We start from the raw sequence: 24,498 nt of genomic DNA, 5'->3' as shown, positions 1-24,498 counted from the left end.
ATCATGGCCATCGATTTATCATCAAATTTAGATTCATTAACATGCAGTGATATCTGTGGTCTTATAGCACAAAAAGTGCAGACTTCAGTGTGTGTCTTTAAACATCAGTTTGATCGAAGGGAAGCTCTCTGTTCCCTTTTTTGTATCTTGTATCGGCACTATTTGTCAAACCTGAATTTATGCACTTATGTATGCTTCTGTATGGGGAATGTAGCTTCTGAACAGCTTTCGGTGTTATCGATATGTTATCAGTATGTGATGCTTTTTCACCCTCTGTTGAGATTTCCCTCTGATGTCTCGTGAAAAGGGATGATTCGCCGTGGCAGAATGTTTGAAATGCATCATGCATACCCCATCATGGCGGTGATATCTAATTCAATGTTTTACTAAATTATAAAGCTGTATGACTGATGAAATGTCTAAGCAGCACTATATGATTGTATGAGGCCATTACTACTTGAGTTAGAAGTGTTGCACAAAACATTTTTTAGATTAATTCTTTCCAGGGTAAATAAAACCCCAACTATATTAATATCAAGCTCATAACAGAAAAGTAATACACATTTTCATTATCTATTATTCTGACCATTATTTTCTGATTCGATCAATGATTAGTTGTTTTGTCAAAATAAGAAAATATTTGTTTTAAAGTGATCTAAAACATAGGAAAGCATTTAAATCCCCACACTGCACAAACTGGAACTAGTAAACTGTAATGTAATGTAAATACATTTCCTTTTGATCAAGGAATCAGTTTATATAATAATTTCAGCTGTAAGGACTGTAATTTCAAAGGTATGCAGTAGCATTAAAGGCTGTTTTCACTAAAACTCTTCATCTATTGCTTAATTTGATGAACAAGGCTACATCATATGGGATGTTAAAATACATTAAATGTGTTAAGTATTGTGCTGTATTGAAAATCAGAGACAGAGAAAATAAAAGACAAAAATATAGTTTTTTTTCTACAAAAACATAAATTACCTTGTTCATTTTTTTATTTCCATCTACAAAGGGTTAACTGCTAGAAACGGATGTCATTTACTGCATATTGGACCACGATTGAGTCCATATGTGATGTCACAAATCCCGCTGGTACGTACTCATGTTAAACTCAGAGCACAGAGCAGTGGATTAATGTGAAAATGCAGCACATGCATCAAGCAAATTTAAGCTCACACAACCAAGTGAAATAATAATGAGCTGAAGACATTTAGAAACTTAACACGACTCATGTCGAGGGCGAACGTTAAATTATTAAAATGGATTCTGGTGAAGACTGAACAGAGTCTATATCAGTGCATCACTGTCTGATCCATGAGGAGTTATGCATGATATACAAAAACATTGTCCCACAGTGATTCATCAGCCCCTGGAATCTTTTTGATCATTTGATCTGGTTAAAAGTCATGGGGGATATTTTTAAAAAGCTTTTTTGACAAAATATTTGTAAAATGTGTTTCTCTCCGTCTGCCTGGTGTTCCACCCTGCAGTGCCTTGTTGCACTCGTTTTTGATGGCAGGAACATTTAGCTCTTAGACGTGTGGACGTTCACCCTGCAGGGCCAATGCGAAAGACACACTTGAATTTCAAGCTTGCGATGGTTAAGCTCTAAATGGACTTTCTCGGTCAGGGAACAAAAATAAAGGATGCTCTTCATGAACTTATGAAGTATTTTAAGGGAGCACAGCACAGTTGTGAGAGAGCACAACAGAAGTGTGTGGAGCAGCTGTGGACGTTTGTCAAAGCGACGAGAACCAACCCTTCTGCCCTTCTGCTATCTCTACGCTGTGGTTCAGCCTAGAATCAAAGCACAGACACCGTCCATTTTCATAGATTTACTTCGTCCCATCTGCACTCTGTATTCTCTATTTGAAGCCTGTCAGAAACATGTACTTTTCCATTAGGACTGACTGAAACGAGTGAATGTTTATGTACAGTGATACCTACTGTTGTGCATCTCTGCTGTACCCAAGCATGATGGGAACCCGGAGAAGCAGATTCCAGCTCAACACTGTTTGGAGACCTCAGCAAAAACACTGCTTTAAAAAAAAAAACCTAACAAAAAAAAAAAGCTTTTACTCTGAGACCTGCAGTATTAACTTAACACAGTTGTACATTGACGGAAAGACATTTTGTGGAACTCTTTATAGCCTACAATATATTACTACTGTTGAGGTCAGTGTTGTAGTTTCGTTTTGAATTATCGCTATTTATTTGCATGATATTTTGAACAATTTACAGATCTGTGTACATAATCTGATAGGTATTTTACATTCCTGTCCACATCCGGCTCTCCAGTGTCATGTGGAGAAGTGATGGCGCCCTCTGCTGAGGCCTCAGAGCTCTTTGCTGTGTGTTACTGAATGAAGCTGAAAGTTTGACTTCAGTGAAGCCTACAATAACTGTCAGTGTTTGCAATTAAGGTGTTTTACAGCAAGTGAAAGCACAGAGAAGTTTAGAGTCATGAGCAACATACTGCCTGATTAAACTTTTGTCAATTATTTAGGGAAAAGGTGAAATAAAACCACTGGAGATGATTTATTCCTTTAAAAGCTGTATCAACCAATACAAGGCATTGACATGTGTGGGGACGCCCCTTTATTGATTCACTTTGTTTATGAATTATATTTAAGTGTCGCTTATTTAATTTATTTATGAATTATTTTCATTTGATTATTTATTTGGGTATTGTGGATAATATTTGTATTGAACAGGATGGAACTGAATGGGTTTGAAGCTTTTGTGGGCACACTAAGCAGTTTACTAGAAACTTGCAAAAGAGAACAAATATATATAAACTGTATGTCCATGTCCTTATGTTTTACTGAATATCAAAACATAAGAATGTTAATGTTTTTTGCTGTAACTTTGCTTTGAATTTTGCTGACGTTGTGGTTTACTCGGGACAGTTTCCTCTCTTTGTGCCAGTCTCCAACACCACCTCATTTTTGTACAGACGATGTGAAGCAGTCAGCAGAAGATGAAGGCTAACTTTGTAAAGATTTTGTCAGTCACATTACAAAAATGGATATTTAAATGTTTATATCTTTGTTGATTAAATGCTGTTGATATTTTTCACTTCAGCTCTGATTCATTCTTCTTCTTTGCTGATCTTTTATTTTCCAGACAAGGGGTGAAACTGAGGGCCTACACTCATCATTGTGTTATTTGGTCCCATATATGTTAATCTATGTTATGCACTTTTGTTACCTTTTTTTCAACCTCCATTTACTGAACCTTCCCTGACTCCGTTTGCAGTCCCCCTGGGGACGCGCGCTTCCCACTTTGAAATCTCAGTTTGAGACCATAATTTCTAAAAGTACGGCCCCTGAACGTATCATGAAAGGCATGCATTGTATTTGAATCATCAGCAGTCCATTTCAATACTTTAACTTTTGGCTTTTATTTAAAGCACTACTAGGCTGCTGCATCACAATGTGCCCACTATCAAGTGTCGGTCTTGTTAGAATAGTCGCTGTTACCTGATGTACAATGCAGCTATAAATCATGAGATCCTGAGCTGGTGGAAGGGGAGGAGCATGAGACAAGCTCCTCCCCTTCCACCATTTAGGCTAGTTATTTTGCAAGGGCACCGTTGCTGCCTGTATTAAACCTGTATTCACAAAAAAATCTGCTCTGATTGTTGGTCAGTGTTTCCCTTTCACCAACATCTGCGCTCTTGGCGTCTCTGCCCCGCCATTACAGCCGGGGAATGACTGTGACGGCTCGTTTAAAGGCACAGTTTCTGAATTGTTATATTTTTTTAAAAACATGGAAATGTCACTTTTTACAACATGTGACCTTTAAAACTGTACAGTTAGAGATCATGGGGGGGGCCTTTGGCCTGCGTACTCTTAAGCCAGAAGACAGACAAGTGAGACACTGGTTTGAAATGCAGTTGACTGAACTGTATCCCTTCAGTATATTCCACTTAGAAGCCCTTCCCTTAATGCAGACAGTGTTTCTACGCAGCTGTCGAGGATTAAAACATGAGTTTTGAGGTGCTAGGCGAGGACCAGAAAAGAAATCCAAGTCCGGCAGCTTGTATGTTCATGTGCATTTGCTCATACTGTCAGTCAGTAAAGATATTCAACGCTAAGCTAAGGTCAGCAGAAAGATGATAGGTCTCTGGCTACTTCCACAGACACAAAAAGCTCTGGATGGGAGTTTCAGCATGTTTTGGCTTCTCTGATATCAATAAACCAGCCGTCCTGCATGCCAGCTGCCCTCAGTGGTATTGTTTTGATTAGTGATACCTTCTATCCCACAGGCATGGTGCCTCGTTATGTGGCTTAAAGAGAAATACGCCGTCTGATTTAGCCATGATATCAGACCATCAGTGTTTGGCAAAGCAGTTCGAATTTTATTGTCATTTTCATGCATCATGTAACCAGCAGACCTCAGAGGCTTGTCTCACATAAGCTGAACTTCACCGAACAGATGAGGCTTTCAGGAGAGACGAGGTCTGCTGCACAACACGACTTCCTTTGGGGTAAACCTGTTTTAAATTTCAATTTACTGAACAGCAGATCTGGTGAAGCATTAGATGCTGTGTCTGAAAGTGTCAATGTGTACTTCGTTTATATTCGAGTAGCTTATAAATATGATTGTTTGTGCATTATGCAGTAGAAAGCATATTTCAACATTTTTAATATTGTAAAACAATCTTGAGAAGATAGTGTGTTTCACTACACTGGTAATGTCTTAAATACTTTTGTACCTTTTTTAAGGAGTTATTTATGTTATAATACTTGATATACAGTGATATAATGTAGCAGGATTGAGACTTACTGTAAAGCAGTTTCTTTTTTGTGAAACATAGATACAGTCATTTGTGAGAAGTTCTAATTAGAAATTAACCTTATTCAGAGAAAAATACCACTGTAATATAACATAGTCTACTCAGTGTGTTAATGTACATTAACAACATTTAGCTGTAAAAACACTTGTCCACTGGGTGCAGTAAAGAGAGACCTCTGACAATAATAGAGCAGTATAAAGTCGTGTCTGGTGTCACAGATTCAGGAGCAGACAGGTGCAGAAAATTAGTGAAGGCAGCTGTTTGTTAATGAATGACTTCCCAAAGAGGAAGCACACAGTACGAGATGGTTGCTTTACTCCTGAAAGATTTATGGAACTTATTTTTCTCCTGTGTTGTCAGGAAGAGCCATGATAAAACACACTCCGTCTTGACTCACTGAGTTGGATATGTTTGCCCTTAAAATGTTGCATTCAATGACTCCTTACTGCCTAATGTTACAGTTAAGATATTAGTGCCATGATGGTACTGATTGTGTTGTTAAATTGTGTGCTGAGTTTTCACTGTTCGCAGGTATAAGCCCAGTTCAAGGTGAAGGTGAGAGAAACCATGTACAGGTATGTGGCAGATATTGATGAAAATATTTATTTTACATTCATTACCGTAAAACGTTTTGTGATAATGATGAAAGCAAAAATAGGCTTTCTTTCTCTACCAATGTGGGCAGTGACCAGCTTTATTTACCCATTTGTTCTGGCACAGCCCAAAAAATCCCACTGTCTTTGGAGCTGAGGATCTGATCTTGTGATAACCACGTGCCAATAGATCATGATAACATTAGTAACCCTTCTAGCATGCAGACTGATATTACTAAACTGGAAGCAAGCACCATCCCACCCTGTCCTTATGAAAGATGATATGCAGCTCTGCATTATTGAGAGGGTGTGAAAACAAATTCTACCAGATCTGGCTACCCTATATCACCCACTTCAGTACAGCTAGCCTGGATTAAAGGCAATTCACACAAGCAACACTGACATCCATGTTTATTTTTACTCCATTATTCTGTTTTTATCTTTTCTAATTCATCTGGTCTGAAAACATTTTCCTATCCTTGCATTTATCTTGCATTATCAATGGTGCAAAACAAAGTGCTTCTAGATGCACTTAGATAGACCTACAACCAACCACAGCAACGAAACAGCAGAGCTTGGTCAGTGGAAAACAATGGCACCGTGGTCACAACATTCTCAAAATATAGCTTAACAGTACACTAAAATGTGTTTTTTTGAAAACATTTTAGAAATGTGGGAAATGGGCAAAACACAGAATATCGAGTTATATTTGATCAGCGCCGTCTAGTATGAGCTGAGCTTTCTTAGCCTAAAAAACTGTGCTGAACAGACCTGCAACCTGGACAATAACGCTGTGGGTCATCATCTTAAACCCGCCCCACATGAGATAAGCAGATGTGATTGGTCCATACAATGAGAAGCTGCTGGGAATCTGTCTAAACTAAATTGGGCCAGACCTATCTGCCAGAACAAATGAAACATGAGTTTGGCAGATTCGGCTGGTTTCCAAGCTAACATTTTCCTGTTGTCTTTATTTAAACTGAACTTGCAATAAATCAAAGATTCGCAACATAGCCAGCATGTTTAGTCTATGATTCAGTAGATCACCTGCAATATATTGATTATTTAGGCTATATTTCAGTTTTTATATTGGTTTATCTATTTTTATCTGTATACATGTATATACATATATATATATACATATATATATGTATATATATATGTATATATATATATACATATATATATGTATATATATATATGTATATACATATATATATGTATATATATATACATATATATACATATATGTATATATATATGTATATATATATACATATATATATGTATATATATATATACGTATATATATACATATATATGTATATATATATATATGTATATATATATACATACATATATATATATGTATACATATATATGTATGTATATATATATATATATACATATATGTATATAAATGTGATATGTAAAATTCACAACACATTATATTATGGAAAACACAATCAGATAGGCTATGTCTTACATTGCTAGAAGCTCAAATCCAATTAAGTAGAATATTGGAGCTTTTTATCGCTTTTTTGTGATTAAAGTGTAATTCTGGTGCAAAAATCATCCCTTGGTCTTTTTTTCGGCACTTACATACATCAAATAAGCCATCAAGACATTTTTTCCTATAACAACGGAGAGAAATCCTGGAGATTTGCTAACAGCCGGACATGGCTAACACTGATTAGCTCAGGGCAGTACGGTGAAGGCATTAAAAAATATTTTGTAAACAATAATATTGCTAGAAATAGAACCTCTGCAGTAGCATGAGAAGAGGCTTACACATTAAACAAAGCACCAACAACGTAGTTAGTAAACCCCGAGTATATTAAAATAGTGTTACCTAGTGGCCCCGGCAGCAATTCCTCTTGTAGTAAAGTCCATCCAAGTCGATTTACCAAATGCAATCCAAAAGTTAGGAGCCCATTGATGATGTATTTTATTCGTAAGGACTCTTATCATGCTACTGCAGAGGTTTAGTGTTATTTTGAGCAGTAATACGCAAAAAAATGACTTGATGGCCTATTTTATGTATGTAAGAGCCGAAAAGACCATGGGAAGATTTTGCGACGGAATTTAACTTTAAGTGTTTAACTATGGTACAATAGTGTTTAGTTTCAGTCATTCTTCACACCTATTGAAGAAGGGTTTGAGGAAATGCAGTTATTCTTTCTGAGAGTCCCGAAGTTGAGTCTCTGTGGTTTGCCTGGCAACCTCATGGCAATGACAAGTCTCCATGGATGCTGTGTTGGGCCAAGAAATTGGTAGGTGCAGATTTAAAACCACAATATGTTGTATTTACACTTTGGTTTTTATACCAGTTAAGCAAAACATGCGGGTCAGTGGATTTTGTTACCGTTGTCCCTGTTTTCAGTGTTTGTGCTAACGTTAAGTTGAGCTAATAGCTTTAGCTTTATATTTAACATTGTCTTACCAAAATGTCAACCTTTTCATTTAGGAATACACAACATCTGTTCTGCACTTTTCTCCACATCAGGTTGGTAACTCAGATGTTTCTTTTATTGTTAGTTCTGTCTCACGACTAAAAAATGCAACATTTCGTTGTGAAAACCTAAAGGCTCGACAAAACTCCCTTTAAATCATTAACATGTAACAAAAAACATGAAAAAAGAAGCTTTTGTGGGGGGAAAAAATGCATGGCCATTGACTACAAGGTGTGTTTAGGTGAGTGAGTTTGATTTGTAAATTCAGATCCAAAGACATTCAAACTGCAACACTGCTGTTTTAGTGCATGGTTAATTGCTGTTAACTTCTTACAAGTGCTTATAAATGTCTTATAATCTAACGAAAAAAAACATTTTATTTTTACGCTTATGATGCTATTATTAACACATATATTCTCATAAGGCCCTGATTAACTATTTATTGGCATGTATTACAAGGACATTACCCAAGTGTTTTCTCCAACCTGCACTTTCTGTGTGGTAGTACCTGTGTTTGTGTTGTGCAAAGAAAGGTTTAAAGACTGCAGACAGACAACACAATTTATTTAATATAGATCTACAATATTTAGAGAGCAGTTCAATGAAAAATCATATTTTATGATCCTCAATTGTGTCTCAGGAAGAGGTTGCAGTTTATTCTTCGGCATCCTTTGGCTGAAATGATAGAAAATGGAAAGAAGAAATGATGAATGATTTGACAAAACTTTGCAGCATCAATGCAGACAAATTGTTGTTTTTGTAACTATCAAACCACATCAGCTCATGAAACCCATTTGTTTTTATGAATTACGTACTTTTCCAATTTCCCGACTTTTTGCTCTCAGTTTGTTGACCTGAGACTCGGCGATGTCGGCGCGCTCCTGAGCCTCCTCCATCTCGTGCTGCACCTTCCTGTACCTGGACAGGTGAGTGTTGGCCTGCTCCTCCTGTGAGGAAATTCAACAATAGAGTTAACATCCATCAAGACTGAGGACACAGAAATGTCCTGATTCTGATAATGATGTTTTTACCGTCCGTCATTTTTCAGACATGAAAGAAGTGTGAATCATACTGCTGCATACAACTTTATTTGAGACAATACAGAAAAATGTTTGTGACTCACAGCCTCTTCAGCTTGTCTTTTGTAGGCCTTCACTTTGAGCTGCAGCTTGTCCACCAGATCCTGAAGTCTGGCGACATTCTTCTTGTCCTCCTCTGTCTGCAGTGAACATCAATCAATTCATGGTTGAAATGCATTAACTGGCACCTTTGTCAGATGACTGGACCAATCGATAGGGGAAAAACTGCCAACCTGATAGGTGAGCTCCTTCACTCTTCTTTCATATTTACGAACACCTTTAATGGCATCCGCTCCTCGTCTCTGCTCGGCTTCAACTTCAGACTCAAGCTCACGCACCTGAAATATGAACCGTGTATGCTGTGAATCGGAAGGCAAGTTTTCAATGTTAAAACAAAAGTTGAGATCCCATCGAATTCTTCATTACCCTAGCCTCCAGTTTCTGGAGCTGCTTCTTGCCGCCCTTCATGGCCAGATTCTCAGCTTCGTCCAGGCGGTGCTGAAGATCCTTCACTGTCACCTCCAGGTTCTTCTTCATCCTCTCCAAATGAGCGCTGGTGTCCTGCTCCTTCTTCAGCTCTTCTGCCATCATGGCAGCCTGAAATGTTGTTGAGTTTTATTTTATTAAATATAAACCTATTGCAGTCTAATGTTTCATCCACTATAATACTAGATAGGGTGAAAAACATAAAACATATGCAACATTTTAGGCTTTTTACTTTGTGTTCAGTTTCATTTAAATGGGTAAGGATGACTCACATCAGTGATGGCCTTCTTGGCCTTTTCTTCAGCATTTCTTGCCTCCTGGACAGAATCTTCCACTTCGCCTTGGATCGCAACAAAGTCAGCCTCCAGCTTCTTCTTGGTGTTGATGAGGCTGGTATTCTATTATTAAAGTAGGAAATATGTTTTTTCATGCATAAACTATAGAATGAAAAAGTCAACATTATAATGTGTCAACCTTTGAGCATACCTGAGAGTGCAGCAGTCCCACACGCTCACTGGCATCAACCAGCTCCTGTTCAGCCACTTTGCGGCATCTCTCCGTCTGCTCCAGGGCAGCTCTGAGCTCCTCGATCTCAGCCAGCATCAGGTTGTTCCTGCGCTCCACCATGGCAACCTGCTCCTTCATGTCTTCCTGGCCTCTTATGGCATCATCAAGATGAAGTTGGGCATCCTAAATTATAAAAGGTTATCAGCACCCATTTTTTTAGCTTGTTTTTAGAAGCAAGATGCTCTGCCACAAATCCTCCAGTGGATGTACCTTTAGCTGTCCCTGCACGTTTCTCAGCTGTTTCTGGGCTTCAGCTGCCTGGCGGTTGGCGTGGCTCAGCTGAATCTCCATCTCATTTAGGTCTCCCTCCATCTTCTTCTTGACTCTCAGGGCATCATTCCTGCTCCTGACTTCAGCATCCAAAGTGCTCTGCATGGACTCAATCACTCTCTGGCTGTTCCTCTTGATCTGATCAATCTCCTCGTCTTTCTCTGCAAGTTTTCTGTCAACTTCACTCTTGACTTGGGTGAGCTCGAGCTGAACACGCATAATCTTGGATTCTTCGTGCTCCAGGGTAGCCTGTGAACAAAGGTGAGCTTTATTAACTCAAGCAAAAAACAGCTCTTTCAATTAAAATACAGAAACTAATGATGAAGTGAATGGAAATAGCAGTGAGGTGGGCTGTTTCCAAAACATTTACAAGATGAGGCTCACACAGTAATATTTACCTCTGCCTCTTCCAGAGCAGTCTGGATCTCTGTCTTCTCACCTTCCACTGTCTTCTTTCCCTTCTCAAGCTCATGGATCGTCTTACCAGTGTCACCAAGTTGTTCACTCAGGTCTGAGATCTCCTCTGTTGAAGCAGATTTATAAAGTATTCTTTTTAGGATAAAATAATATCATAGAGATCATTAAGATACATTGACTTGGTGTTCAGAGTGCATGTTGAGTAAAAACAGAATCAATTGTCTTACGTTGCAGATTTTTGTTCTCTCTCTTCAGGGTCTCCAGGTGGTCCAATGCTTCTTCATATGAATTTTTCAGTTTGAACATCTCAGTGCTTAAGGACCGAGCCTCCTTCTGTGCTCCCTCCAGCTCTGCCTGGCTTTCCTCACACTTCTGTTTCCACTCTGCAAGAACCTAAAAATGCAAAGAATGATTCATTATATTTTTGTCACCTTTGACATTAAGCAATCAAAACGTTACATGTGTTATCTGTATATCTGTATACTGTTTATACAAAAATATCTGACCTTGTCAAAGTTCCTTTGCTTCTTGTCGAGGTTAGCAGCCATAGCATTAGCTCTCTCCACATCAATCATCAGGTCCTCCACTTCACCCTGCAGTCTCTGTTTTGTCTTTTCCAGAGAGGCACATTTTGCATTCACAGCCTCGATGGATTCCTCTGCATCCTGAAGACGCTGAGCAAGCTTTTTCCTGAAGAAACACACAGTAAACAGGTTTTATGAGGATTTACAGAGTCAATGCATGTGGAAAAAGTGGGATTTTAGGACTTTTTATTACTTAGCCTCCTCCAGCTCCTCAGTGCGCTGTATGGCATCAGTCTCGTATTTGGCTCTCCACTGAGCCACCTCACCGTTGGCCTTGGACATTGCCCGCTGCAGCTCAGATTTGGCCTCCTGCTCCTCCTCATACTGCTCTCTGAGCAGGTCGCAGTCATGGCGAGCTGACTGAACAGCATGAGCCAGGGCGTTCTTGGCCTATGAACCAAATAAGCACATAATTAATATTTGATACCAATTCCCTTTTGCTCTGTAATTATCTGGCTAATTTCAGACTGTTACCTTGACTTCCTCCTCTATGTGTCTCTTCAGCTCTTCAATCTGCTGGGTGTAAGCCTGTTTGGCTCTTGTCAGCTGAGAAACAAGAGCTTCTTTCTCCTCTATCTGACGTGAATATTCACCTAATCAAAGATATGAGTTGACTTAATGCACATCAAAACACAACAACTATATAATGTATATACAGCTTTCACTTAATCACGGAAGGCAGGTTTTTCTTCTCGGCCATCATGTTGAACAGAGGTAGATTGTGCAAGTTTGTCACCAGTGACATATGGCCATGTGTGCAATGTGCAACAAAATCTTAAATTTAGGTAGAGGAGTGAATGTGGAATAGGGTTTTTAAAAAATAGAAGAAACAATAGGAGGTAAAGTTTGAACTAGGTATCTTCAAAACAATGACCCCCCCCCCCAGCCCAAACCATGATATTCATACCATTTTCAGTTTGAAGTCTTGCTTTCTGTGCACTGTGGTCGTTAAGCTGACGAACATTTTCATCATTCTTGGATTTGAGTTCACTCAGTTGATCTTCTAATGTCCTACATAACTTTTCAAGGTTTCCCTGGTAAAAGATAGCATATATTAGTATAAAAGTATCCGCATTATTTTTTTCTCCCTGTCAGAAAATTTGCTCTCTCACCTTTGTTTTAGCGACAGACTCCATATTGCTGCTGAGGTCATCGATCTCCATCTTGTATTCGCTTTTCTCTTTCTCCAGCTTCTGTTTGACTCTCTGGAGGTTATCGATCTGTTCTCCCAGCTCTGCCACACTGTCAGCCTGCTTCTTGCGCAGAGCTGCAGCGGTGGCCTCATGCTGCAAGGTGGACTCTTCGAGATCCCGACGCAGCTTTTGAAACTCGGCCTCACGCTTCTTGTTCATCTCAATCTGAGCAGACGTTGCACCGCCGGCTTCTTCCAGCCTCTCGCTGATCTCCTCAAGTTCCCTGGAGAGATCAGCCCTCTGCTTCTCCACCTTGGCACGAGCAGCTCGCTCAGCCTCGATCTCCTCCTCCAGCTCCTCAATACGAGCCTGAAACACACAAGGTTTCACTGAAAATCCTTCAAGATATGTCAATCTTCCTATTACCTTCCACTAATACTTCAAGTTGTACCTGCAGCTCCTTTATCTTTTTCTGCAGCTGGGTTCCAAGGGACTGCTCATCCTCAATCTTACCCTGGAGCTGGTTTATCTCAAAGTCCTTCCTGTAGGGGACAGAATAAAGCGGTGTAATAAAGTGTAAGTAGTTCTCTCAATTCATGCTTTTGTTTCAAGTAGGTAAACAGATGGCATATGTTTATTCTTACTTCTTTAACTTCTCATCCGACTGCTGCTTGTCATTCTCCAGATCCATTATGGATTCCTGGGCCAGTTTCAGATCTCCCTCAAGTTTCCTTTTTGTGCGCTCAAGATCCATACGGAGCTTCTTTTCTTGCTCCAGAGAACCTTCAAGCTGTCAATGAAATAGATGTTTTCTAAATTATAATCCTCAAGATTTTATGAACATCAGAATCCGATTCACAACAGTAACTACCCCTCTATAAAGTTGTTTTTGTTGTTAGAAGCAGTCCGCCATTCAGTCATCCATTATCAAAATGCATCTACACAGCAAGACAAAGTCCAATTTGTCTTGCTGTGCGGTAACCACGGGTGTCACCAAATTATCCAGGACTGAACTTATAAGAACACCAAATTTAAAATTTTTGAGATTTTTGCTGTTTTATAGTAATTTAATGTTTTGCTTTTAAATGTCGATGTTACTCACATCGTCCACTTGCTGCTCCAGCTTGACTTTAGCCTTTGTCAGAGTGTTGACTTTGTCTTCCTCTGCCTGCAGATCATCAAGGGTCTGCTGATGGGCCTCTTGAAGGGCTTTCTTCTCTTTGGTCAACTTGGCAATGGTCTCATCTTGAGATGCCATTTCCTCTGTGAGATTTTTCACCTGTAAAAGTTGACATGAATTTTCAATTAACACGTTTTTAATCTACATGAAAATGTATGATTGAAAAGTCCTCTTGTAACCTTGTTCTCAGTGGCATGTTTCTCTTTTTCGACTTTGGCCAGGGTGAGCTCCAAGTCATCAATGTCTTTCTTCAGCTCAGAGCACTCGTCCTCCAGCTTCCTTTTCTTTGCAGTCAGCTCAGCATTCATTTCCTCTTCATCCTCCAGTCTCTCAGACGTCTCTTTGCATTTTGCCTCAAGCTGGATTTTGGCTTTAATGAGCCCCTCGCACCTTTCCTCTGCATCACTGAGGTTTTCACCTTCCTTAAAGTCAATACAAACAGATCCACGTCATTGCCTAATCAGTCATTTGATATGATTTGATGTTGTATACATGCACATGCGGTGTAACGATCCAACGTACAGACTGCACTTGCAACAACAAGTCATTCTTCTCCTGCAGCAGAGAAACCATCTTCTCCTCCAGTTCTTTCTTCTTAGCCAGAGCCTTTACTAGATCGTCTTTCATCTTTCCAAAGTCCTCTTTCATTTGGGCCATCTCTTTTTCAGTCTCTGCACTCTTCAGCAGAGGCTTAATCTTGAAGTACAGCTTCATCCATGGCCAGGTTTTGACGTTCATAAATGCGCGGATGTTGTACTGGATGCTGAAAATTGCATCTCTGTCAACAACAAAGAAAAAAAATGAAGTTAGAAAAGAATTTTGTTGAAAAAATTGGAACTTTAAAAACATGCTTTAAAAATGTACACATTACCTGCGCTCCATCATCTTGACAAACTCTGTCCTCATGAGGAATCCTCTGCAGAGAGCCTGAGTCATTGTCACAAGCTCTGCTAGTTTATCATCTCTCATCTCCTCTAGAACTCCCAGCAAACCGGCTTTGAAGAACACCTGAGAATTCATTATTTTTAAGTAAATCATTATCAATACTAGTTACTCTTATGTGGCATTGTAAACAGCCAGGAAAGCACTTCTTACTCTACCTTGGTGTGGCCAAACTTATACTGACTGTGGTCCACATCAATGGAGCCCAGCAGTTTTTCTGAGGCTTTCTTGTTGTCAATGAACTGGCCCTCTGGGATGACACTAGCGTTCAATACTTTGTATCTAAAAGTAAAGATTTCATTCCGTTAGACACACTACCTTGAAGACAGTAAACACATTTCAATGTCTGTTAAGGTCTGGTACCTTTGCTTGAAGTCACCATAGAGGATTCTGCTGGGGAAGCCTTTCCTGCAGATCCTGATACCCTCCAACACACCGTTACACCTCAGCTGGTGGATGACCAGGAAGTTCTCCATGAGACCTATGATATATCATTTAGAATTTATACTGAACTAGAAATGGTCAATTCATGATTCATTTTTTTGTTTCCAATTTCTGAAAGCTTAATATATTAAATCAACATCGATACAAGGATCAGATACCTGGTGTTTTTGATTCATTGGGAATCAGACAGCGCACAAAATGAGGATGTGTGCTCCTCAAATTTGTCATCAGCTTGCCCAAATTCTCCTGAAGAATTAAAAGGACATTACATTAGCAAAATACACTTAAAGTGTCCAATGAGGTACATACATCCTTCTTTCATATCTTACCCTGAACAATGCAGACACAGTCTGGAAGGAACCACCCTTCTTCTTGCCACCTTTCTTGCCACCACCTTCAGCTGTCATTGGAACGACAATAACAACAAATAATTACACTAAAGACATACATTTTGAATATTTCATATCCCATGGTATAGAGACAAGAGCATGTACCTTCTGATGAGGCATGTGATAAATAGAGGAGAGCCAACAGTTTGACTGAAGACTTCTGGTAGAGCTGAACCACAGAGTCGTTCAGGGGGTCTTTGTTTTTGTCGAGCCATCCATTGATGTTGTAGTCAACAGTGCCAGCATAGTGCACTAGGGAAAAGTGAGCCTCAGCTTTGCCTTTGGCGGGCTTTGGCTTCTCAAAAGCCTTGGTTTTACCAATATGCTGGTCATACAGTTTGTTCTTGAAGGTGACGTCTGATGCCTTGGGGAACATGCACTCCTCTTCAAGGATGGAGAAGATGCCCATTGGCTGTCATGATGAAATTATATTTAGAACAAAAAGCTTTCAAATCATTTGATAGTTTTCTGTGTTTAAGACACAGTGTGTCGCTCACCTTCTCAATCAGCTCAATGCAGGCAGCCAAGTCCATACCAAAATCAATAAACTCCCATTCGATTCCCTCTTTCTTGTACTCTTCTTGCTCCAGGACAAACATGTGGTGGTTGAAAAACTGTTGCAGTTTTTCATTGGTGAAGTTGATGCACAGCTGCTCCAAGCTGTTGAACTGATTTTTTTGAAACAAGCCAAAGTTAAATCTCCAAAATCATTGTCATAAAAAAAAGCAATAAATTGCATAATCAGACTTACATCAAAGATTTCAAATCCAGCAATATCCAGGACACCGATAAAGAAGTTTCTGGGCTGCCTGGTATCCAGCATCTCATTAATTCTGACGACCATCCACAAGAACATTTTCTCATAGACCGACTTGCAGAGAGCCATGACGGAATTGTTGACCTGATTTTAACGATACAGCAATGACAAAACATGAATGACAATGTTGCAAAAATGAACAATAAATAGATTAAAAGTTGCATTGCATGGGAATATTTTACCTGGGGCACAGTTTGTCCTTTTGTCACCATCTCATTTCCGACTTTCACCCTCGGGTAGCACAGTGCCTTTAGTACGTCAGCTGAGTTCAGGCCCATGAGGTATGCGATTTTATCAGCGACTGAAAAGAAAAGAAGACTGAGGGATGTCCTTTTTATTGGGAATCCAAATGACTTTTTACTCGTTTTCAAAAGTACAACATACCCTCAGTGCCATCGGGCTCTGCCTGCTCTTCACGCTGCTTCTGCTTGAACTTCATTGCTCCGTGTTGCATCACTGCTCCGGTCAGCTTGTAAATGCTTGCTTTTTCTTCACCAGTGAAGCCCAGGATGTCGATGGCAGTCTTTAAGTATTCAAAGAAAAGTCAGAAATTCTGCTTTCAGGAAACTAATTAAAACATTTTCCAAATATATACAGTTTGCGTGTGGACTTGATAATTTTCTTACATCAGTGGCAATAAACTCCTCAACGTCATCGATACTCTTGACAGTGATTTCACCCTGACTGATCATGGGATAGTCATACGGATTGGTGGTGATGAGTAGAGCCTCTGAAGCAAGAAATCACGTGTGGTTACTTCTTGTAAGCAGACATACACTATATAGCAGGTAGTCAATGGCTTTTAAAAAGCTAAAGTGTCTCACCTATCAGCTCAGGTTTGTGTCCTGTCATGAGCTGATAGAAGATGTGGTAGCTCCTCTCAGCAGACAGCTGGAACGTCACTCGAGACTTCTCCAGCAGATCTGCCGATCACACAGTTAGACACCAGTCATTAATATAGAATGAGTTTAAAAACAAACTGAAGTATCATCTTCATCATTTCTAGCCTTACATGTTTCAATGTCGGCTGAGGCCAACTTCCCAGTTGTTCCAAAGTGGATTCTGATGAATTTACCCTATATAAAAGAGCACTAGATTAAAGTTTGATTCACTTTTATCTAATTAAGATATTGTTTAAAAACTCAGGTTAACAAACACTTACAAAGCGGGATGAGTTGTCATTCCTCACAGTTTTGGCATTACCATAAGCCTCCAGCAGGGGATTGGCTGCAATGATTTGATCTTCCAGCGACCCCTTCATTTGGAAATCAAGTCAAAAATTCATGCTTCAAACCTAGTGGTTCCAAGATCATATTCAATATGTCTGTGTCCTTAAAACAGATGTGTTCATTTACCTGCATTTTTCCAGACTGCTCCTGTTTCTTTCCTCCAGCCACTGCGATTGTCGCAAAGTACTGGATGACACGTTTGGTGTTGACAGTCTTTCCTGCACCGGATTCTCCACTTTGAGCATAAAAACAGATCAATTAGCAGCAGAAACATTGTGTTTAAGGTGAACTGAACAACCATTAAAATAAACTCTAGAGCATGCTTTCCAATCAGTATTACTGTGTGTTGTTACTTAATTTAGTGTGCTGAGACTTTTCTTCGACATGCAGTTAAATTGATTTCAGGATTACTCTGTTAATAATGTATAAAACTGGCAAACTTACGTAATAAGGATTGACTGATTCTCACGGTCTGTAAAAAAAACCCAACAACAAAATATTTTCAAAACATTTCTAACATTTGATAGAAATGTACAACAATTATGTGGACTTATAATATCTTATAATGTCAAGATGATTAAAAACCCTTAAAAAAAAGAGGTTCTGTGCTACTTGCTTAACAGGTTTTGCAAAATATGCGTTTAAAGTTCAAAATGTTTGATATGAACTGTAATAGCTGCTCTCTTCTCATATGATATTCTATTTAAAACTTGCAAAGATTCGGCACACTTCTCACACACCAGTGAGCATGAACTGATAGGCGTTATCAGAGATGGAGAAGATATGGGGTGGAGCTTCAATCCTCTTTTTGCCTCTGTATGCATTAACAACCACTGAGTCATACACTGGGAGCCACTTGTAGGGGTTCACAGTGACGCAGAAGAGCCCTGAGTAAGTCTGTGGAGACAGAGAGAGTTTTTAGTGACATATGTCTTCCTGTGATCATTGTTTTGTCTGATGTGATGATTAGGTCGAACTCACGTAGATCATCCATGCTGCATAGCGCTCTTTGAGGTTATACAGCACAGAGGGCTCACTGAGGTGGGTCATCATGGCCATGTCCTCAATCTTATCGTACTTTGGAGGGTTCATGGGAAAGATGGCATCGTCTTTGACAGTGAGCGTCTGTTACAGAGAGAGAAACAACAAGGGAGAGAGTAGACCGAAATGAGAGTGAGCTGGTCAGTATTAATTTATTATAGCCAGAGGTATCATTTTACCTTTCCCTTTGTGCTGAACATATTTTGTTCCATAAAAAGACCCTTCATCTACTAGTATTTAAAAAAAAAAGTGTCACAGTGTCACACTTAAAGCCGACAGTTATTGGCATCAGTTAATCCACCGCTATCATGCTCACCTTTCCACACAGGGTCTCCACAGTGGCTTTGCCGCCCTCTTTTTTAGTAAGTTTCCCCTTTAGATACATCTCTGCGGGCTCGGTCACAAAGTATGATGTTTTAGCATCAAAGGGAGCCGTTTGAGCTTCAATTCTCTCTCTTTCTGGCTTCCGGAGGAAAATGGCCGCCGGGCCAAAACACTCCATTTCCGCGTCCGTACTCATGGTGACCCTTTACTGCAAGTAAGTAAAAACAGGCTCCTTATTTTTTCTCATTGTGGTACTTCATCAATGAACAAAGCTGTGAACATTGTGATTAATGTTACACTCAAATGGAGAAAAGCCAAAAAAGGACAGTGTTATAATTTTACTTATTTGTGTTTCATTCCAAATGAAAAGTTAAACACAAAAGCTAACTTTACAGTTTGACATCACATACATTTTCCATTAATTGTGTAGTATCTTTGGTAAAGCCATGACTTGTTGCATGTGCCACTAAATCCTTAAATCCATAACAAGTTAACAGCAATAACACTGAATAAAAGTGACTATTTATTTTTTTCTATTTAATGATGCATTAATGATGACATCGGACTCAACAATTAGCTATGTTAATTGATTTGTTACCCATTCCGCACAAGGTTAAGGTTTAACAAACATAGAACATTCATATAACAAAGCCTGACTCACAAATATAATCTCAGCTCTTGATTAAAAATGCCTTTGGATAAAAATGAAACAGCTGTAGAACAATTAAATTACCTTCTTCCCTCCCGTCAGATGAACAGATATTGATGGTCTAATGAGGGTTCTGAAGAAAGCACAAGTATTTTTTAAATTAAAAACTGTAATTAAACTATTTCATATTAAAAATGAACTTACTGTACACTGAAGTCCTGGCATAGACAGTTTTGTATTCACTTTGCGGTGTCTGGTAATGCATTTTCATGCCCTGCATTGTTCATTAAGCTGCTGCTTTTCCTCTGCTAATAAAAGACTGTTACACACTCACCTTGACTGGTCGTCTGTCAGTCCTTGGGGGTGTCCAGCCTCCCTTCTTATATAGAGAGATCGGTGTTCACACAGCACAAATGACTTGCTTTATTTGGTCATGTACGTTTACGCTCTCATGCTTGAGTATTTTTGCCTATAATCTGACCTCTGGTGTCTTTTGTCACTGAACAACAGACGCACAGTTTATCGCAGATTAAACTACTGTTGCTTTAACTTTTTCAGAGTCACTGGTTTGAAGAGGCAAGTGATGAGGATTAAATGAGAAATATGTCCACAGACTGTTCTTTGAAATTTGAAATTCAAATGACTGTGGTTAGTTAGTGTGTACAGTATATAAATGGCTCATCCTTGGTGTCATCCCCAGATTAACTCAGCTTTATCAACAAAAACACACATGGACAGAGTTTATTGTGATGTTGTTTCATTCAGGACAATATTAATTTGTATCATTTGATTTAAATAGAAGTCACAATGTCCTTAGTGGCTTCGTAGCGAGAGAGAGCACATAAAACATAAACACAGTTAAACTAGAGACTGGATGTATAGGTGTATAAATAGATCAAGACTTACAATGCAGCATTTTTTTTAACCTAGTGTAAATATTGAACTGGCAGGCGTATCGGTTACTGAAGTTCAGACATTGTTTTGGTCTTTATGATAATCTCCTTAATGCACCTTGGCACTGCACATGATCCGACTTTAGCCGTGGAGAAGCTCTCATATGTCACTGGTATTCGGTTTTAGAGCCTTGCAAGTCTTTCCTGTGACAAAGGAGCAGAATTGGGCCTAACAGTTGCTAATCTAAGAACCTGTGAAATGATGATACCTCATGATTGGCTGTGTTTTATGAAATCCCAAACTTAATTAGATTTGTACTGTAGGCAGGAAGGACAATAGCAAGAAGAACAATACTTATATTTATAGCATTTAATTTCCTCTGTTGTTTCAATAATGCGTCAAGGAGATATTTATGTATCTGGTAAAATGTGAAATATGTATCCCGAGAAAGATAACTTTGCTTTGAAGTTCCCTTGACACAAAAGTCCATTTCAAAGCGCTGTAGCTTCTGTTGTGTCAATGTCAACGCATATTGTGGAAAATAAAAATACCACTGTTTTTTATAATATTTTCACACAAAATATTGTTTTATTATAGAAAGATTGTAACGTTGTGCCAGAATAATGAAGAGAGATCACTACACCACTTTGAATGATAATAAAGCTTGTCAAACTGTCTAATTGTCTCGTTTTAAAATCTGATGTCTTTATTAGGTTAATGTGACAAGATTAGTTTTGACAAATACTGGACATTAAAGTCCTTTTCTGCTTACAACTACATTAGAGAGTGCTATGTAAAGAATAATGTAGAGCGATCCGATCATTACTGCAAATTAGAAAGTATAATAATTTGCAAGAATGACCTGCTCTCTGTACATTATCCTGTTTATTAAACAGCTACTTTTTAAAAAAAAACAATAATTTGACACAAAATATTGTTCTGAGATGATTTATTGATTTAAATTGTTCCTTCAGAGTCTATGATGAGAACCGAGTCCATAGCAACAATCTGTTATTCATAGCAGCGGTCTGCTGTTCAGAAATGACACACCGTAGAATGCCATTATTGGCCAATCAGAACTGAGTATTCGACAAACGTGTTATTAAAAACATCTATTACATGTTTGAATACTGCTCTATACTGTCACACAGCTGAACCACTTAATAGATGATACAACAGACTTGTGCAGTAGAGAGCGGTGTTGACATTTCAGTTTCTTTGGGAACAGAAGTAATTTGACCAGTTATTATTGAAACTTCTTAGAAAAGCAGTCCTGTTTTTAGACTCACAACATATTCATTATCTCAAAGAATTTTTGCAATTATCCCGGAATAATTTAGGCTCTGCAGCCGTATATCGGCCTGCATAAAGGAACAGACAAGTGAGGACTGCAGGGGTCCTCGTTCTATTTTTGCATTTATTACTTTCCAAGTCTACAGTCTTGAGTCACTGCAGTTTGTATGAAATTGTACCACACAAATAAACTTGAACTACATACAGTACTGTCTGGAAAGTGAGTGGAGCCCGGCGGAAGCCTGAGCCATCTGTTTTGATTTAGGTATGTGATGGAAAGGAGATCTGTAAACACCACCATCTCATTTGCTACTAAGTGTTTTTAAGTGTCATCATGTGATTTTAAATAAATATAAACTATTGTGGCTCCAGACAAAAGATTTACAAGTGTAGAAGTTAACAAGGTGGTAACGGTAATTAAAAAAATATTGTAAATGATCTGAACACACTATTTAAAGAGAGAAGTGAAAACTAGTTGTTGCCATGTTTACACTCTCTGGCTGCTGACGTGACTTCTAGGGAACTGTCTGGAGGGAGAACAGTCTCAGGTTTTCATTAACCCCCTACTGACAGTGCTCTGACACAGTCAGAGGCTTCTTGTCCACTATTTCTCACACAGTTCTTCCTATTCACAGTTCTTTCTAAAATCTAAAATGAACCAACAGAATGACAAATATTTATTGGCTCACATGTCTGATTTTCACGGTGGTTTATGAGGCTGTGACGATCGCCAAGCTCAAACGGATGAGAGACGTGGTCATCCTAAATAGGGTCAAGTGGATGGGTCAAAGGGCTCGGGCTTTCTAGGGACTGTCTCTGAAACCTGATATAATGAACATTAACACGGTGTCACATCACACAGAAAACTAATAGATAAATAGACATATCTTATTCAGCTCACAGAATTAATGTATTTGTTATGAATCTGTTTCATTTATATTACAGGGCAAATAAATTGACAGCTGTCATTAGTCTTTGTGTATTTCGACTCTTTGTAACATTGTAATATTTGTATGTTAAGATTGTTGTTGTTTTTGTGTTTGTAAACATGCTTGCCTCAAGTTGCTACAAATAAAGTATTTTTCAACTGAATTGAATTGACTTTTAGTTTATACCTGGCTCGTTGGTTATGGGTTAGCAGGCTAATGCAAAATAAAACTAACGAAACTGCATATTTTTATCTGCTTCTTAATTTAACAAGGATCATGGACAGTCATCGATGGAACCAGAGTTTGCTAGATAGCTAAATTTCATCAGCAGTCCTTAGGCAGGTCAAATGGTATGGTAATGGCATTAAATGGTATAATTCAGACAGGGAATAAACAAACATTATACAAAAATAAAAGCACTTTCTATTTAACAGTACATCATACAAAAAAAATGTAAGAACTGTTAAGAAACTTTGTGTTAAATGGTCAAATGTTAACTGTAATTGTAATCTGATATGAGATTCAGAGACTGAATATGTGATCCAAAAGTTTGTAGCTCTATAGAGAGAGCTGAGCGGCCGAGTCGTGCCCAATGTTGTCTGAGCATAAAGAAGCAAACTGTCAGCGGGGGAGGAGGAAGATTGATTTTAAGATTTTAAAGGAGAAAAGCGCAGAGGGATGGAAATTCAAACTGGATTTGAATCAGAAACTTGTGATAATTGATTTCAATAAATATTAATGAAAGCCTGAGCATTGCTCATTATTTGGATTAAGAGTTGCTTTTTCTCTCAAAATGTATTGTTTAATGCAACTCAATTGTGTTACATATAGTTCATCATTTAGCAGGACTGACTCTTACTGCCAAACAGTTACCAAAATGACTCTAGACAAACAATTAACAACCATATTAATGATGTAGTAGAACAAAGGAGGACTGTTCAAGTCACCTCAGTTGACACAGCTTTCACTTTAAGTTTTACATTTTAATCATGTTTCCTGTTTGACACTCTCTCTTCTGGCAAATTATATCAAGGCTTCTGTTTTTAACAAATCCCCTCCTTACATTATCCATTTGATCAGATTTTGTGTCACTTTCACGCTTCATATTTTCCAGCATATCAGATTACATGTCTGCATTCCTGACAGTATAACCAGTCAGTCGAGGTCTGTCTTTGACCCTCTCATCTCCCCTCTGTGCTGCTGAAAGTCAAAGGTTTAAAGGTTTGCTGTTGACAACTCAACTGTCAGTATCAGACGTGAGAAACCGTTTTGACCCCGCTATATCACCTATTCTAGTGGCTCTTGTGACTCGTCGGGTGGCTTCAGAAGTCCTCCGTGTTGTGCTTCATAAAGCTCCCTGGTTTATTTGTCAGTAAACTCTATAAATGTCGATCACAGCTCTATTGTCCGATGTGGAATCTTGAGTCAACAGGTGATTACATTTATGTCTCCAGGTTTTTCGAGACAGGCACTTGTGTTGTCTCAAGGGCGCCTATGTATTTATAAACCCTTTCTTTAAATGGTCTTGTACTGTGTGTCCTGACAGATGAACTGAAGACAAGGCCAGGCTTGAAGCATGACCTTCCCTTAAGTCAAGTGTTTGTTCCCCATACGCGGCAAGAAGGGGATCATGTTATATCATGTGTGGTAGTTTGCATTCTTTCCTTGTTGAAAGATGACACTGAACTGGGAAAGATGGAGAGAGGGCATTAGGAGCTACATACTGAGGACTTCACACCCGCACAAACAGGCCTATACGTTCAATAAAAATGTGAAACTCGATCTCGTATGCTCCCGGGTGTTCTTATTTGGTAGAAATACAAATATAGCTGTCTCCTCAGCAATGTTCTCAGTGCTCTGCCATTTGCCACTGCCTCAAGTCTTATTGTGGAACAACCTTTGATATAAAACACTCACTTCCTTGGTGGGCTTCACAAAGGCAATGAGCGAACGGATGCTTATAACAATATATCATAGTCTC

General features: G+C 38.8%; 1 protein-coding gene across 1 annotated transcript; it reads right to left on the bottom strand.

Annotated features, from left to right (window-relative positions):
- Positions 1-8,397: 8,397 nt before the first annotated feature.
- LOC310965508 (myosin heavy chain, fast skeletal muscle-like) lies at positions 8,398-19,741 on the bottom strand. Its single transcript, XM_083939163.1, has 41 exons — positions 19,606-19,741; positions 19,486-19,534; positions 18,745-18,960; positions 18,369-18,512; positions 18,128-18,284; positions 17,832-17,859; positions 17,514-17,622; positions 17,321-17,413; positions 17,171-17,234; positions 16,983-17,081; positions 16,785-16,888; positions 16,543-16,681; positions 16,341-16,459; positions 16,093-16,242; positions 15,839-16,009; positions 15,447-15,753; positions 15,282-15,352; positions 15,111-15,198; positions 14,872-14,989; positions 14,667-14,790; positions 14,438-14,574; positions 14,089-14,344; positions 13,746-13,988; positions 13,489-13,665; positions 13,031-13,176; positions 12,838-12,928; positions 12,366-12,755; positions 12,161-12,287; positions 11,728-11,846; positions 11,447-11,643; positions 11,176-11,359; positions 10,897-11,062; positions 10,651-10,775; positions 10,193-10,501; positions 9,902-10,105; positions 9,688-9,813; positions 9,356-9,526; positions 9,163-9,267; positions 8,974-9,069; positions 8,666-8,797; positions 8,398-8,525 (listed from the first exon to the last, which is right to left on the bottom strand). Exons 3-41 carry the CDS (start codon positions 18,946-18,948, stop codon positions 8,505-8,507), a joined length of 5,811 nt encoding a protein of 1,936 aa, XP_083795289.1. The 5' UTR covers positions 18,949-18,960; positions 19,486-19,534; positions 19,606-19,741; the 3' UTR covers positions 8,398-8,504.
- Between the last annotated feature and the right edge of the window lie 4,757 nt (positions 19,742-24,498).

Source organism: Echiichthys vipera, assembly GCF_963691815.1.
Source record: "Echiichthys vipera genome assembly, chromosome: X".
Taxonomy (NCBI): Eukaryota; Metazoa; Chordata; class Actinopteri; order Perciformes; family Trachinidae; genus Echiichthys; species Echiichthys vipera.
The sequence above is the reverse complement of the archived record's forward strand: the minus strand, read 5'-3'. Positions and strand labels throughout refer to the sequence as shown.

Excerpts from the sequence above, each read along its gene's own strand:
- LOC310965508 (XM_083939163.1), bottom strand. The coding sequence starts at position 18,948 with ATGAGTACGGACGCGGAAATGGAGTGTTTTGGCCCGGCGGCCATTTTC. Across the intron at positions 18,285-18,368 it reads ATGCAGCATGGATGATCTAC|ACTTACTCAGGGCTCTTCTG; the intron begins GTGAGTTCGACC and ends CTGTCTCCACAG. Across the intron at positions 8,798-8,973 it reads AAAGACAAGCTGAAGAGGCT|GAGGAGCAGGCCAACACTCA; the intron begins GTGAGTCACAAA and ends ATTTCCTCACAG.